The sequence below is a fragment of the Heloderma suspectum genome, chromosome 7, assembly GCF_057233095.1.
Source record: "Heloderma suspectum isolate Gila_16-S chromosome 7, 16-S_ref, whole genome shotgun sequence".
Lineage (NCBI taxonomy): Eukaryota > Metazoa > Chordata > Lepidosauria > Squamata > Helodermatidae > Heloderma > Heloderma suspectum.
In genome coordinates, this window is record NC_139464.1 from 44834586 (window position 1) to 44850872 (window position 16287).

The window sequence follows — 16287 nt, forward strand, 5'->3', positions numbered from 1 at the left end:
AACTATTTTGGACCAGCTGAAGTTTCCAGACCATTTTCAAAGGCAGCCCCATGTATAACGCATTGCAGTAATCCAGACGAGAAGTTATCAGAGCATGGATAACTGTAGCTAGGCTATCTCTGTCCAGGTAATGTATACCAGCCTAAGCTGAATTAGGGATGTCAGAGAATTTCGCCACGAATCTCGGGGAGGCCGAATGCCACCCCCCCGGGACGGGACTCACCTTGGGCGGATCTTCCTGGTGGCGGCGGCTCTGGCGGCGGCACGGCGGCTGCGGCGGCCAGTCTTCCAACTGGCCGCCGCCATTTCCAGTTAAAAAAAAACAAAAACAAAAAAATGTGATAGGCTACGTAAAGATTTACGTAGCCTATCACGGCTAGATTTTTAAAAAATACCGTGATAGGCTATGTAAATGTTTACGTAGCCTATCACGGCTGATTAAAAAGAAAAAAAAGTGCGTACGCAAATGGCGGCACCCATGGGGGCCGCCATTTGCGTTCCTTATTTTGGTATGTCTTAGTCTACGTAAACATTTACGTAGACTAAGACGGTGAAAATAAGGGGAATTTGTAGACGCTATGCTATTTGTGTTCCCCTTATTTTCGCCATCTTAGTCTACGTAAATGTTTACATAGACTAAGACATGCCAAAATAAGGAACACAAATGGCCATTTGCATACACACGTTTTTTTAAAAAAATCAGCCATGATAGGCTACGTAAACATTTATGTAGCCTATCATGGCTGACTGCAGGGACGCAAACGGCGGCGGCTATGGCCGCCGCCATTTGCGTCCCTCCTAGCCAGCGGCCAGATGTCCGGCCGCTTGCGGAGCCGGCCGGCAGCTCCGCAGAATCCCTGCGGAGCGGAGCCGGCCGGCGAGAATTTCAGGGGGGAGGGATGGAGCGCCTCCCCCCCAGCCAGAATTTCGGGGGGAGGGACGGAGCGCCTCCCCACCACCACGAATGTCACCCTTTGAAAAGGTAAGTGACTTTCGTACATCCCTAAAGCTGATAAAAAGTGCTCTGTTCACCTGAACCTCAAGTGACAGTTCTGGATCCAAGAGCACCCCCAAACTACGAATGTGATCCTTTAGGGGGAGTGCAACCCCCTCCAGAACAGGTTGAATATCACCTAGCCAGGCAGATGACCCACCTACTAACAGTACCTCCATCTTGTCTGGATTGAGTTTCAGTTTATTGGCCCTCATCCAGCCCATTACTGTGCCCAGGCACTGATTCAGAACAGCCACTGCCTCACCTGGTTTTGATGAGAAAGAGAGGTAGAGCTGGGTGTCATCCGCATATTGATGACACCTCAGCCCACACCTCCGGATAACCTCCCCCAGCAGTTTCATGTAGAAGTTAAACAGCATAGGGGATAAAATAGAGCCCTGTGGAACCCCATGGCACAATTGCCATGGCACAGAGCAATAATCCCCCAGCACCACCTTCTGGAATCGGCCATCCAAGTATGAGCGGAACCACTGTAGTGCAGTGCCTCCAACTCCCAACCCAGACAACCTATCCAGAAGGATACCATTAAAGAAAATTCAGAAGTGTGAGGCTGGCACATTAGGCCTGTGAGTTGAAATTGTATGGATCCAGACTCCTCCATCCTTAGTTTTTTAGTAAGTGGCTCAGGGCTCATTCACCCAACCATTCCGGCTGAATCTACACCAGCTCTTGTAACGTTAGTAACTCAACATCATGGTGCTAAATTCCTAGTGTGCATTTTAATGTCATGGGGCACACGAGAACCTCCCAAACAAACTGAACCCGCCAAAAGAACAAAATGCACCCACTGGACTACTGCTGGCTGTCAGAATTCAAGGAAGTGTGGAAACACACCCCGGAGAGGTGACAAGAGCGATAACAAGAAACACATTACAGCAAATGCTGCATTAACACAGCGGTAAAAACAAAACATTACCAACAACTCGCATAGGGTATTTAACAGTATAAAATGAGAGAAATAACGCTACAAAACTGGTATACAGTTTGCATCAAGTGCCCCAACAGTTATGACTGCACTTTGATAACAGTACAAATACTAACTAAAGATCTTGCTGCTGTTACCACCTGTAATGGCTCCAGACCTGTAACCAAGTCACCTGTAGTTTTAGAGGGGCCTAGAGATCCATAGTGCTCTCTTTAGGTTCATTATAAGTGCAATTTCCTTGCTAGTGGGCCTCTGAGCTTGTGAGATCAGTCAAAGGTCAATATTGCCACCTCAGCACATTCCATGCTAACAAGCTACCGTTTATCTTATCAGGGCCTAGGATGTGCCTGAGAAGTGAGGCTCTGTTTAGGCTGTGTTTACAGGTCTGTGCTGGGAAAGTTCTGATTGTTTTCCTTCTGAACAAGCACTGTTAGCCTAGGCTGGGAAAGTTGCAGATGAACGCTAATTAAGCTTGCTGCTGTCATGCTGCCTCACTGCTAACATGTATGGTATAAAACCCATTTTACCCCATGGCTCTGTGTTCAGAGAAGCTGTCTGATCCAACCATTGGGTACACCTGTGTGCTGTAAGTACTCAATAAAGTCTCCTTGTAAGCAAACCTGGATCTGGCTTATCACTACCTTGGCACCTCTAAATTAAGAGGCATACTGCAGGGGCAATACACCGCCACCCCCAATTTCATCATAGTAAATAGTTTGTCTGAATCATATATAAGGAGCACAAACTGCAGGGATGTTGTAGTTTTCTCCAGTGCGTCTCAAATATGGATTGAGTGGTGGTTGTACAAAATTGCAGTCAATGGTGAGCCATTCATTTAGCCTGCTGTGTATATTCATAAGTCTCTAAAGAGTCTAGTACTTTTTGTTTCAGGTGACTCTTGTCTCAGGTGCCTTAGTTTAGCCTGAATTTAGCTTGTACATTTGATTTACTTCTAGGTGGGGAATCTTGGATTACTCTTCATGCTCCTTTTTTTCATCTATGCCGCTCTAGGAGTGGAGCTTTTTGGGAAACTTGGTAAGTTTTCTAGCACAGAGGTGAGTCATAGAATTGCAAGAGTGGAGGATTCCTATAATGCATCAGATTTTACACTGACTGAATAACAGAAATGAATTTCTGATTATCTTCATCTTAGCCAAGAATCTAGCGTGACACGGGATTTATCTTGCATGTCTTATTGCCCACAGTTAGTGCTATTGTATTGTGCAGTGAGTAGACAATAATTTCTCAGTTGCTGCAGGCAATCCACATGTCTTTCTTCTTCCTGCTACAGCAATTGCACAGGTACTGTATTTCCCAGCATTCAAACCATTTCTACTATTGCAGAAAATGCAGAATTTATTTTGCCAGGATTTTTTCAGCATCAGGAGGGACCCCTAGTAGCCTCCTATTCCTGTCTGCCACACTCTTGCCAGTCATGTGCTATACTGGTATATTAAGGGGTTCAGTATGAAAATACTTTGATGCCCCCCTTCATACTCTGGAGTAGTCTGTAGTAGTTTCAAATTGTTAAATGGTAATACTGCAGAAAGAAGTAGAGCTCTGTGCAAATGGCCTCATGAAATTCTCCATCCTATTTGTGGAGAAAGAAATTGGGTACCATTTCACCAAAATTCTCCACCTGTTTCTTTGGGGTGTGGTTCATCATTAGCAGTGGCTGGCGATCTTTCTATTTTTTCCTAAGCTGCTTCCTCCCCCGCCTCCTTTTTTTCTTTCTTTTTGCTGCCACTGCAAATGTCAACAGCAGCAACTGTGTTGACAGCCACCATTTTGCCCAGAGGGGACAAGCCTCATTGACCACAATGGGAGTTACTTCTGAGTAGACACTAGTTGGTTTGTGCTGGGAAACATAGGGACAGGAAACACAGGGACAAGAAACACCCCTTGACCAGGGTCACAGTGAAAGGCACACCCCTAGACCGGGCTAGCATACCTGAGGTAAATGCGGGGGTTGGGGCACACAACAACTATACCGGGGACAACCCGACTTAAGGAAAAGAATCAGATGTACAGTAGTCTCAGGAAATCCGATTTTTCCGCGAAAAGCTCCAGGGTGGCTGCAGGATGGCAATGATGTAATGTGCCCCGAACAACCTCGAAACAGAGCCAGCTCACAGCAAATCGACCGTGAAGACACCCCGTGGTCTAGGCAATTGGGCAACAGTTTCTTCCCTCTCTGTGCTACAGCAACTGCAGCACAACACAAGAAAGGAAAGACAGTTGCCTGGTTGCCTAGGCAACTGGGTGACTCTTCCCATATCGTATTATGGAGCACAGTCACCCAATTGCTGACAATGAGCAACTCCTCTTGTGCTGTGCTATGACAGCATGAGAATGGAGAGAAATGTCCCCTTGTTGCCTAAGCAGCAAGTGGATATGCTTCCCTCTCCCTGCCTCAGCACCATAGGCAAACTTCACCCATCTTCAAAGCTTCTACTCAGAGTATTAACAAAAGAGGGTCAGGCTTTGCAGCCCTCTAATGAGACTGCAAATCTAAGACTGAAGTTTCAACCCAGCTCTAATTAACTTCTGACTCCCAGGAAGGACATTCCCTCAGAGCTCCTAATTCCACAAGGTCTTCTCAAGGCCAAGAGTGTTTAGGCAAATTTATTATTTATTTAAATTTCTATCTCATCCATTGCCCAAGGAACTCAGAGTGGTCATTCAAGTCACACAAAAGCCCAGTGAAGTAGATTACTGACATGTCTAAAACAATGCAGTAAACTTCATAAATAAGGAGGATTTGAAACTGGGTATCCCACACACTGCACCACAGTATATTCTTGGTTACAGCTTTTATACATGTTTTAAAAATTACAGGTGATTTTTGTACAGAAAATTGTTTTATCTTAGAATCTCAACTTCTGATTCCAGAAAGGATGGATGGAGTATAGAAGATTAGGGCTGTACGAAAAGTCACTTACCTTTCCGCGGATTATGTTTATGGTGGGGGGGGAGGCGTTCTGTCCCTCCCCCCGGAATCCTTGACGCGGGGGAGGCGCTCCATTCCTCCCCCCCGGAATCCTTGACCGGCCGGCTGTGCTCCGCGACGGCTCCATGGAGCAGCTGGCCAGGCCCAGGCCAGAGCTGTCCGCAGCCGGATTTCCAGCCGCAGAGGGCTCAGGGTAAAAAAAAAACAAAAAACTGTGTACGCAAATGGCGGCAGCTATGGCCACCGCCATTTGCGTTCCTTATTTTTGACCATCTTAAATATTTACGTGGACTATAACAGCGAAAATAAAGGGGAACGCAAATAGCGCCCGCTATGCTATTTGCGTTCCCCTTTATTTTCGCCATAATAGTCTACATAAATATTTACGTAGACTAAGATGGCCAAAAATAAGGAACACAAATGGCGGCGGCCGTAGCCACCGCCATTTGCGTACGCGTTTTGTTTGTTTTTTTAGCCTGCCGTGATAGGCTACGTAAATACTTATGTAGCCTATCACAGCCTCCGCAGGGATGCAAAAGGCATCCCTGCGTTAGCCATGATAGGCTACGTATGTATTTATGTAGCCTATCACGGCATGAAAGAAGAAGTGAATGGCGGCCGCAGGGCGGCCGCCATTCACAAGTCAGTGCCGATGGGAGCAGGTAAGTGCTCTGTTTCGCGTGATTTTCGTGGGGTGGGGTGGGGCAGGGGCTTCTTCCCGCCCAACTTTCGTGGGTTGGGGGAGGTGGGGGCTTCGTTCCATGATGGATTTCGGGGGGCCGAATGCACTTGCATTCGGCCTCACCGAGTTCCGTCGCAGAATTCTCTGACATCCCTATAAGAAGATATGGATGGATGGATGGATGGATGGATGGATGGATGGATGGATGCCAGCTTAATAATATAGTCATGACCATCCATTTTGGAATTATTAGGTTGAAGCATAGAGTTCATCATATTTTAATAACATGGCAGTGTTATGTACACCTCAGTGTACCACTTAAACAAGCATTATATGAAGTTGTAGCTGGGAATCTGTTGTTCTTAAATGGATTAGAAGTTTAATCATTTACTTTGTCACACTTGCTGACTCTAACATCTGGCTCCAGTGCATTTGCTGACTGTAGCCTGTACATGCTAATAGTCCATTAATTTTAATGGTTAATGCAAAATTTTTGAAGTGTAGGATCCAAAGGCAATTGAGAAATAGTTTGGCCCTTCCAAATAATGGCAGACAGACGTTTGGAAAGTAGCTGATATTAAGTATTGCAGGAATATGATGGTTTGGGGAGCTAATCAGATATTGGTCATTTCAGCCATTCCAGCTCGTTGGCCAATAACAGTATGCAAAAGCTATGTCTATGTAGGTTTAGATATAAAGCAAGAATTAGTATTACAAAGTGCTGCCTTTTCAGCTTTTGCCCTTTGCTGGAATACAGCCACTCATTTACTTTCTCACCAATAAATCCCTTCTTTCCAGTATGCAATGATGATAACCCCTGTGAAGGTATGAGCCGTCATGCCACCTTTGAGAATTTTGGGATGGCTTTCCTGACACTTTTCCAGGTCTCGACTGGTGACAACTGGAATGGAATTATGAAGGTAACTTGGGCCATTAATGGGAACATGTCCTGTGTCCCAAGAAACAGTATCCTGAAATGGAAATAGATCTACGCATCTTACAATTGTGTGTGAGAGAGGCAGTGGGGGGTGGGGAGAGGGAGGGAGAGGAAGGAATATTGTCAGGAAGAGCTCATGAGCTTCAAGTCATGAGAGACAATGAGAGAAGACCATATTTATACTGCGGAATCCTGCAATAGTTCATTTAATACTGTTTCCTATGTGGAAGAAAAATGGAAGAAAGGGGTAGGGTTGAGGAACATTGCAGGCATCCAGTCTGTGGTTATCAATACGTGGTTTTGGCAAGAAGTGTTGGTACTTTTATCGGGTGATGGCAGAAGTTGAGCAGCTCTTGACTTGATGCATATAGTTCATCTTGGGACTGGTGGTGAAATCTCAGAGTATTATCAGATCTTGTGGGGGATCTGAATTCCTGAAGCAGAAGTTGGCAAGAAGAAAGGAAAGAGAGTTGGGAAAAATTTGGCACAGGCCAATGTGATTATCCTTCTTACTACATTAAGCATATTGCCATTTTGTAGGATCATAAAAATTATCTGTGGCAATGCAAATTCTTCCCAAGTGAAATGGGGTTGTTCCATGACTACATTAAAGCTTTAAAAAATGCACCACTTTGGAAGAAAGTGGATTTAGAATAGTGTACAAATATGAAATTGGAACAGGCCCTTTGAAAGGAACTTTGGAGCTTTGTATGGACAACACTCATGAACTTTAGCTCTTTTCACAGATGTTCAGCCATTCACATAATTGTCTTCCCTACTGAAGATCCCCACCCAGTGCCTGTCCTAGTTTTGATCCATGACCTGACCTTCGCATAGCCCAGCCTTTCCCAACCTGGTGTCCCCAGATGTTTGTGGACTACAACTCCCATCATCCCTGAGCATTGGCTCTGCTGGTTTGGGTTGAGAGGAATTATAGTCCAACAATAACAACTGGGAATCCTGGGTCAGGAAAGAGTGTCATAGACTCCAGTCAGTTAAATGGGTAGGATTCCAAGCTAAATCCCCAGCCCTATGAAATATATTTCTCAAAAGAGGAAATGGGAATTCTTCAATAGTGTATTGGGACAGAAAAAAAATATTTTATCAGCAATGCTTCCCATTCACATATGCTGGAATAAAGAGGTGGTCCTTTTAAGGGTTAACTGAGACTGATGGTACGCTGGAAAATCCCAAACAACTTGAAAGACTTCCTGTGCTTCCAGGAAACACTGGAATTAGGGAAGGAGGAGAGTTCTGTGTTGAGAAACGTTATGCATTAAGAGGTCTAAATCCTACCTAACACCTCTGTATTTTGTCTGAGGGAGCAGCCATATTTGCGGTCATTACTTCAGCTTTTTCTATCTTCCTCTTTCTCTGTGTGTGTGTGTTGGGGTTGGGATTCTGTTTTCTTTTGTTTTGTTTGTGTCCTTTTTTTGGCCTAACTTATTCCTCAAGGACACACTACGTGACTGCACCCATGATGACCGGAGCTGCCTCAGCAACCTGCAGTTCATCTCGCCACTCTACTTTGTCAGCTTTGTGCTCACAGCCCAGTTTGTCCTCATTAACGTAGTAGTAGCTGTACTCATGAAACACCTAGATGACAGCAACAAGGAAGCACAAGAGGATGCAGAAATGGATGCTGAGATTGAGCTTGAGATGGCACATGGGCTGTGCTCCCGTAGTTCCAACGCACTGAATCCTGGACAAGATGGAGGAAGTGGGAGAATGGACCCTGAAGGACATCTATGCATGGCATGTTACTCTCCTGCACAGGTAGGTGGAGCTATTTTGCTCGCAAGCAAGACTTTGGCAGATTGACGTAGGGAGAACAAGGGCAGCTTAGGTGACTGTAGGACCTGATGATGGAAAACTGCCTATTTTAATACCATGGGACTAGATTGCATTCTACACTGGCTGGATGTTGTGGTACATTGGCAGAGTCCCATGGAACCAGAACTTGGAACAGCAAGGGGTGCTCTACAGGCATGAGGTCAGGGCTCTGTGAGGAGTTCAAGAGTAGAATGAAAAGGGGTGCTGTGAGGCAGGGTTAAGATGCCTTAGTGGAGGTATGTTAGAAAAGCACAGGGGGTTCTGCAGGGCAAAGTTGAGGAACATTTGCAAAGTTGGATAGGAAGCTTCTGTGGTGCCTTTCTGCACATTGTCAATTAGTCATATTAGCCCTTCCATTTTACATCCTCATGCAGGGCCACATTCTGCCTCCTTTACTCACATTCTTTAAATCCATACACCTCTAAGAGCCTTCTGGATCTTAATGTGGCTTTTTGCTATATGCAAAGTGAACTGTATGAGTGCAGGTGGCAGAAGATGAAACCTAAATTCACACAGAAGAACGCTGAAACAAACAAAAACATGGAGTTCTCAAAATAATTTCTCCCATCCTCCCCCCTTTCTTGTCCCCTAGGAGAACTTATGGCTGGACAGTGTGTCTTTAATTATTAAGGACTCCTTCGACGGGGAGTTAATGATCATCGATAACCTATCGGGCTCCGTCTTCCATCATTACTCCTCGCCGGCCATGTGCGAGAAGTGTAACCATGACAAGCAAGAGGTAACCTGCGTGCGAGGATATGGGAGGGGGACCCCCCACACGTGTGAGAACACACCCGCACACCTGCCTTAGACACTTGAGATCTCCCTGGGATGGTCTCCTGGCTGACGTAGACAGAAGCCTTGAGTTCTGTTACCAAAGTGCATTCCTGAAGTGATATCTTTGGCAGTAGGACAGGCATATTTGTTCTGGCCAGAAGTTTGAATGGAAAGACAGCTGGACCAACAAGGATGGCAGTAACGAATATGGAGTTACGTGGAGGAAGGGGGAATCATCGTTACGGAGACACAGTGCTAGCTTAAGGGAAGGCAGTGCTCTGTTTTGCACTCTGAGGAGAGAGGTTTGTGGGAGGAATACAGTGTATTGTCCCAGTTTTCAAGGTTCAACTATTAGTTTAGCAAGGCACTGGAATCACATGCTTAGTTTTAAGCACAGCTCTTCTTCTTAATTCCTATTACAGTTGATTGGACTGAGGCATTTTGTTCAGCATGTGCTTAAGTGTTTGCTGGTCTTTATGAAGCAAAGTTTCTAAAATAAGTTAATTTGAGTTAAAATCAATTTTAACCTTGAGTTTTAAAGATGTTGGGTACCATCTCACTCTGTCTGTCTGTCTAGCTATGACTGCTTCAGGTATTATGTATGATGGAAACTGCTAATGGAAGGCATAGGAAGTGGCTGCAGTGGGAGAAATTGGAGTTCTAACCCAGGTGTTAGTGACTGTTGTACGTAATTGCAGGCCAGGGAGATGTCACGATCTCATGTCATTCTTGCATGTCACAGGTAACACAACCATTCATTGTCATCTCTATACAATTAATTTGAATGTTTTAGTTGTATGGGCCTCAAAGAGTCAGAGAAGTCCAGTATAATGTTCACAAGTCAAGATCCTCATTGGTAGATTGCTGACAAGTCTATCCAGGCAGAAGACTAGATTTGCCCCATGTTCCTGAGTGAGGGTACTATATTCTATAATAGAATCTATAACCACAGTTCTCTTAGTTCATAACTGTACTTGTACCCATGATAACTGGCAGCTGAAACATTTTGTTTTTCATTTAAAAAAATGAAAATGGAAATTTATAAATTTGGACAATGGAAATTTATAAAAGTTGTAATAATATATATTTTAAAGTAAATAATTAAGTTTACAGAGAATCATAGAGTTCACTGCCATAAGTCTAGATTCAACAAGCCATTAGTATGTGTGCTAGAGGTTGTTAATAGGCATATTACATTATTTTATTATCTTAGCTACAGTAATCACACTGTATTGGATGGTCAATGCAGTGATGCTGTAGCAAAAATGTGTGTGGAGGGGGAATCATTCACGCACATGAATTTTAGCGTTGCACTGAGGAGGGCTCATAATACTTGTGGCCAAAAAAATCATGTGATTTACATCCATTTTTCCAATGAAGAGATAACCTCCATGTAATAAAAATGTAACATAGGGAGGATCCCTTATTTATGCCTAACATTATCTGGTTTGCACCCAAATATTAACTACATGTTTGAAACTGAGGGCTGGCCTGAGTTGTACAACAACCCACTCAGTCGCTTGGGGTGGCAGTATTTTTAAAGCAATGTAACATCCAAGAACCAGTGAGCCTCCTAAGACATCCAATTCATTATACTGTACTGAATTAACTAATGTATCATAATCTTTATTTAACATCAGTCATGTAAACGTTGCCCATCATTCTGATAAAGCATCTCAGTAAGCATAATTAAGTGCTCTTATCTATGCTAAGCCATAGGCTTTCTTCACATGGAGCTTTTATCCTGCGATTGAGATGGCTCCCTCACAGAAGTTTGTGGGCTCTTTACATGACACCGTGATCATTCAAGGTGTCTCCTGCACTAAATGCCTTTTGTTCCATTTTTAAATAGATTGCAGATAATGAGCTATCAAATTACCCTGTTGTGTTCCACTTGAGTTCCCAAGTGGCAAGAAGAGGAGCAAGATCAATGAAAGATATGGAAGACTCAGATACGGGGAGAAGGAGCAGGGAAGCGGAGAAGCGGGGAAAGGAAGCTGGTGAAAAAGGGAGTCATTGTGATCCTACATTTAAAACGGAAGCAGAAAGCCCCATTTTAAATGCAGGATTTTAGGCTGGTGTAGAGATGCCCATAGTCCTTGGTCATTAGTTCTCTCCTACCCATGATTCACTCATGCAGTTAGTTAAGCAGTGCTGCAGACCCAGCAGAGTTCTTAAGTAATCTTTTTATCTCAGCTACAAAGTGTAGTTCAAAGTTTCCCAACCCTTTGGGCTGGTGGACACATTTGGAATGCTTCAATCATAAAATATTTGAGTATTCTATAGCCTAGGCAAGCTAGAGTGTTGAAATGGAATACATTTTCTCACCATACTAACCTCTTTGCTCTTTCCATGGCATTACTCTAATTTCATTATCTGTCTTCGTGAGTTTTGCATATATGCTAGCAATTTGTATTGGTGGCACATGGAGTGGTTAATTGACATCATACGGTCTGTCAGTGCATAGTGGAGCTTGGAGCACAATGTTTTTCTCTTATAATGTGTTAGGTGCTTCTTTTGTGCTGGATTTCAATTGAAAAGGTTGCCACTTCATGCAAAGCAACAGTAAAACAAAGCTTAACTGTTCTAGCATTTGTAATCCCAGGGGACTTTAAAAAGCTACAGACCAGGAAGCATTGTCTTACTTTTTTTTTGCAGATATAGGGTTGGATCCAAGATCCGCCTTCCATTGATGGAAGGGCTCCACTCGCAGAAGGTGCCTCTGCCCAGGTTTTGGGCAACCCTCCCTCGTACCACAACTTACCCCATTCACCAGGGTCCCCTGACTCTCTATAAAGCATTTTCAGGGGGCTGGAGGAGCTGCCATAACGAGAAGGGGGCAGGGAAGTCTTCTTCTGCCAGCCCAGTTGCATACAACTAAATCTGGATCCAACCCATACTATCTACATTCCTAGAGGTGCAGAGTTAAGGGTGTTTTCATATGAACTTCGGTTATGAGTGTGATAGCTGATGAAACTCATTAGATGAGTGGTTCATATAAAGATTGTGTTTTCTTTATGTGTGTAGATATTGTGACTGATAGTTGTGTTGTGTGCTGATGTGGTGTAACTGTGGTTTTCCTTTCCTTTCTTTTCTTTTTTTTAAATGTTTAGATCATTGGTGGTGGTTGTACTTGGCTTGAATCTACATTTTATATAACATTGGACACAGTCCAGCACACCAGTGAGCATGCATAAATCCCACTGATCTCAAAGGGATTTAAGCAACACATAACTATGCACTGGATTGTGCCCACAATACTCCAACCAGAGTAGTTCAGTAGATAGCTTCCATGGAAGTACTGTGGTGTTAGTGCTATGAAAAATGCAGTTATTGTGTCCTTGTGCTGGATTACATCATGACTGTGGATTACCCTTTTGGAAATATACTTCAGGCATATCTTCCATTCATTCCAAATGAACTATCGGTCTGAAGGAGTCCTAACATATGGCACTGCCACTGATTCTGTTATACTTCCTGTCCAAAGCCATCAGCTCTCCATGTCATCTTCCATCACTCTTTACATGCACCACGTGCATACTCAGTTCTGCACAAACACAAGAAAGGAAAGACCTTGCCCACAGAGCCCTGCAAACTAGGACAAGATAATGCAGATAAAGTACAACCAGAAAAGATCAAATGCCAGAATAGATTAATAGAACTCTTCTAGAGAATAGCACTTTGAAAGTAGTACCTTTTGAAGGGGAGGATAGGTAGGATGGATCTCAGAAAAAAAAAAAAGAGGAAAAACTAATCCAAGGAATGAAGAGGAAAAACTAATTCAAGGAATGAAGTGGGAGAAGATGGAGGTAGAGTGTCAGGGTGTAAATTTATGGTGAGAAGGGAAACAAGGTCTAAAGATGTAGCAGCATTACCTTGTTAAGTGGAATGAAGAGAAGAAGAAGAAGAAGAAGAAAAGGGGGGGAAGGAAAGAGACACAGAATGACAGTGAAGTTCAGGATATCTTTTTTTCCTGTCGTAGTATGCTGCAATTAGAATAAAAAAGAAGCAGGGAGCCCAGAAGGAAACAGAAAAGTCCAAGGTGAAAGGTGTTCAGTTGCATGATTTTCATGTGGATTGCATAAAGCATGGTTACTGCTGCTGGAATGAAGGCATCATCATCATGCTGTTTGATCGGGACAGGCTCTGCTATCCACAGACAAGTGTGTCCTTTCCTCACCGGTCTCCAAGGAAGACTTCATTATCCTCGGCTTGGAGAATTCCTCTGTCTCTCTACTGCCAGTGCAAGCTCAGTTACACCCAGATTCATGGTGCCAAAATCTTTAGGGGGAATGAAAGACCTTCTCTCTACCTTCCTACTAAAGAAGATGTTGATAGTGAATGCTTCAACTGCAACAGTCCATGAGAAATGCTAGGGTCTCGTTCTTGCTCCCCTGCCTCAAAAAATATTTCATTGTATGCAGAATTGGGTTAGGACTCTGTAAACCTCATGTGTGGTCTTCCTCCTTGTCTTCAAACCCTTTCTTAAATCAGTGTGACTGATTGAGTGGTGGGAGCAAGCTGTGTTGTGTGACAACTTATTTTTCCCCCCTTATTATAGGTTCAGCTGGCTGAAATGGAAGCCTTATCACTCAGCTCTGATAAGTCTTCTATCCTGCTAGGGGATGATGGAGATAACCACAGTGTTGATCAGACAAGCCCTAAGGAAACTAAGGTAACGCATTCTGAGGCTTGTGTGCAAATACATTCACAAGAGTCAACAGCCTTCCCAGGAACAGAGATAGATTAAACTTTTCCCCTGGAAGGGAAATTCTGTAGGTGGTGGCAGGGAGGGAGTGCAGTTTTTTGCTGTGATTGCTTTGTTGGGAGCGTGTGCTGAGTATCCCCATCCTTTATCATGCTGTCTGATACAGCTTCCGTCATGGAACACAAGGCCCATGCTTGCGTGAATGACGTTTTCTTTTATCTTTCTGACACGCTTGCTCCAGTGAAAGAATTCCAATACAAGCACATGGCAACGCGCAAAACAAACTGCCCAGAACCAGAGCTCTGCTGGTGCTGTGATGCACACATAGCGCTACCACTTTGCCTTACTCTCAACCACAAACCTAACAACTAGGTATGCATCACGTTTGGCTGAATCTTGAACTGAATCAGACGCCTTTGGGCCATTTCTGGTGCTTCCCAAGGTGAAGTGGGCTTCCCTCTGAATGACGAGAACTGAGGCTCTGTTTGTGATTTGGCTTCAGAAAGGCAGATGGTGTGTTTCTCCAAAAATAATGACTTTCGCTTTAGTTTCTCTAAATGCTGATGAAGAAGGGAAGGAGGGAGTAGGTTGAGTGACTGACAGGTCCATCTTCTAATCATATGGCACATTTTACAAGGTGTTTTCTAATCATTGTGCTTTGGGGGAGGGCAAGGATGGGGCCATGAGACAGCCCTCCTTCCAATGCTACCAGACTTCACTATGAAAAAAGCCTTAAACTGGTTTTAAATCATAACTGTCTGGGCCCTGCATGTATTCTTCAAAAACTTGCAGATTTCTTGCCTGGATGTGTGCTGTTTTCATACAAATTGTCCAAAAAACCATGGGGAGGGGGAGCAAATCACACACACACAATTTGAGGATTCTCCTTTTACATAAACCACTGCACCGATCCTTTTGAAACGTTGTGTTTTTATTATGTACGGCTACCTCTATTCTCCCTGTCATTTTCAAAAGAATGGTCCACAAGAAACAGGGAGATAAGCTTTCCTTTTTTGGATATCCTCAAATTGTAAAGACTCCTATTGCATGAAACTCCCTAATTCATCTTAAACTTACTAGTCTCGATGCCCTCAGAAGGGGCAACTATCCCTGAAAATTTCATCCAATTTTGACAAGAAATTAAAAAGTTATCAGCATTTCCCTTTTTAAAAATCAAAATATAAAGGACCATAGCACAAAAACCACTGCACCTATTTTCCTGAAAATTCACAGGCATGATCCCATCCTAGGGGGCTACTATGTCTCCAAATGCCTTCCACCTCTAACAAACAGGAACAAAGTTATAGCCATTTTTTAAATTTTCCATGATAGTCAATGGGAGGCATGAAGCCTCAGATTTCTGAATCTCACCTTGGGTTTAGTATCTGAGTCAAAACAGACAGCCTCCAAATTGGTCCAAGCAGAACTAGACCATTTTCTGAAGCTCCAAATTGGGGTTCAAGTGAGATCTTGTGGTCGCTGTGCACCTCTACTAACAACTAATGGACACCATCATAGCACCCCATTAGGCTAAAAATTCTTCTCCCCACCTTCTCTTACTGGAAAGCAGAAGCCATTGAACCTCTTCCACCTAAAAGGCACTTCGTCAGTTATCTGGAGCCTTAGCATTGCAGTCTGGGAGCTGAGAGAGTCTGTGATGGGAAGTCTCCATCCCAACCACCTTCTCAATGCACTAAGTTCTAAAGGGACCTATCCAAAATCTTCCTTAAACAGAAAGCATTATCTCTCCCTCTCTTCCTGTGGATGGATGCAGCATTAGCACCCATAACAACAGAAGTGAGTGATACATGTGTAGGTAGAGAAAGTGGGGTCAGTAGGGCACTGAGGCTGGTATATCGGTGCAGAAGATGCATTTTCTCATGGGATTTATTTATTTATTTGTTTGTTTGTTTATTTGTTTGTTTATTTATTTCATTTCTATACCGCCCAATAGCCGAAGCTCTCTGGGCAGTTCACAAAAACTAAAACCAAACAACACACAATAAAACAATTTAAAATATATAGAACATTAAAACCACAATATAACAATACAACCACAATAAAACCTAGCAGCAGTACAGGAGTTTAAAATACAGATTTAAAACAGCAAAGATAAAAATTTAGAAAGCTAAAATGCCTGGGAAAATAAAAAGGTCTTCACCTGGCGCCGAAAGGAGTACAATGTAGGCGCCAGGCGAACCTCACTAGGGAGCTCATTCCAGAGCCGGGGTGCCACAGCAGAAAAAGCCCTCCTCCTAGTAGCCACCCGCCTCACTTCCTTTGGCAGGGGCTCACGGAGAAGGGCCGCTGATGATGATCTTAAGGTCCGGGCAGGCACATATGGGAGGAGGCGATCCTTCAGGTAACCTGGCCCCAAGCCGTTAAGTGCTTTGAATGTTAACACCAGCACTTTGAATCGGGCCCGGAAATGGACTGGCAGCCAGTGCAGCTGGAAAAGTA

At 43.8% G+C, this 16287-nt stretch overlaps 1 protein-coding gene across 2 annotated transcripts in view; it reads left to right on the top strand.

Annotated features, from left to right (window-relative positions):
• The window catches only part of CACNA1I (calcium voltage-gated channel subunit alpha1 I), a 384553-nt gene that overhangs the window by 356478 nt on the left and 11788 nt on the right, over positions 1–16287 (top strand). For both annotated transcript variants that reach the window (XM_084811754.1, XM_084811755.1), the window contains 5 exons: positions 2897–2975; positions 6371–6492; positions 7965–8285; positions 8935–9081; positions 13681–13794. In XM_084811754.1, the coding sequence (XP_084667880.1) occupies positions 2897–2975; positions 6371–6492; positions 7965–8285; positions 8935–9081; positions 13681–13794 (783 nt within the window). The remainder of the gene's footprint in view (positions 1–2896; positions 2976–6370; positions 6493–7964; positions 8286–8934; positions 9082–13680; positions 13795–16287) is intronic.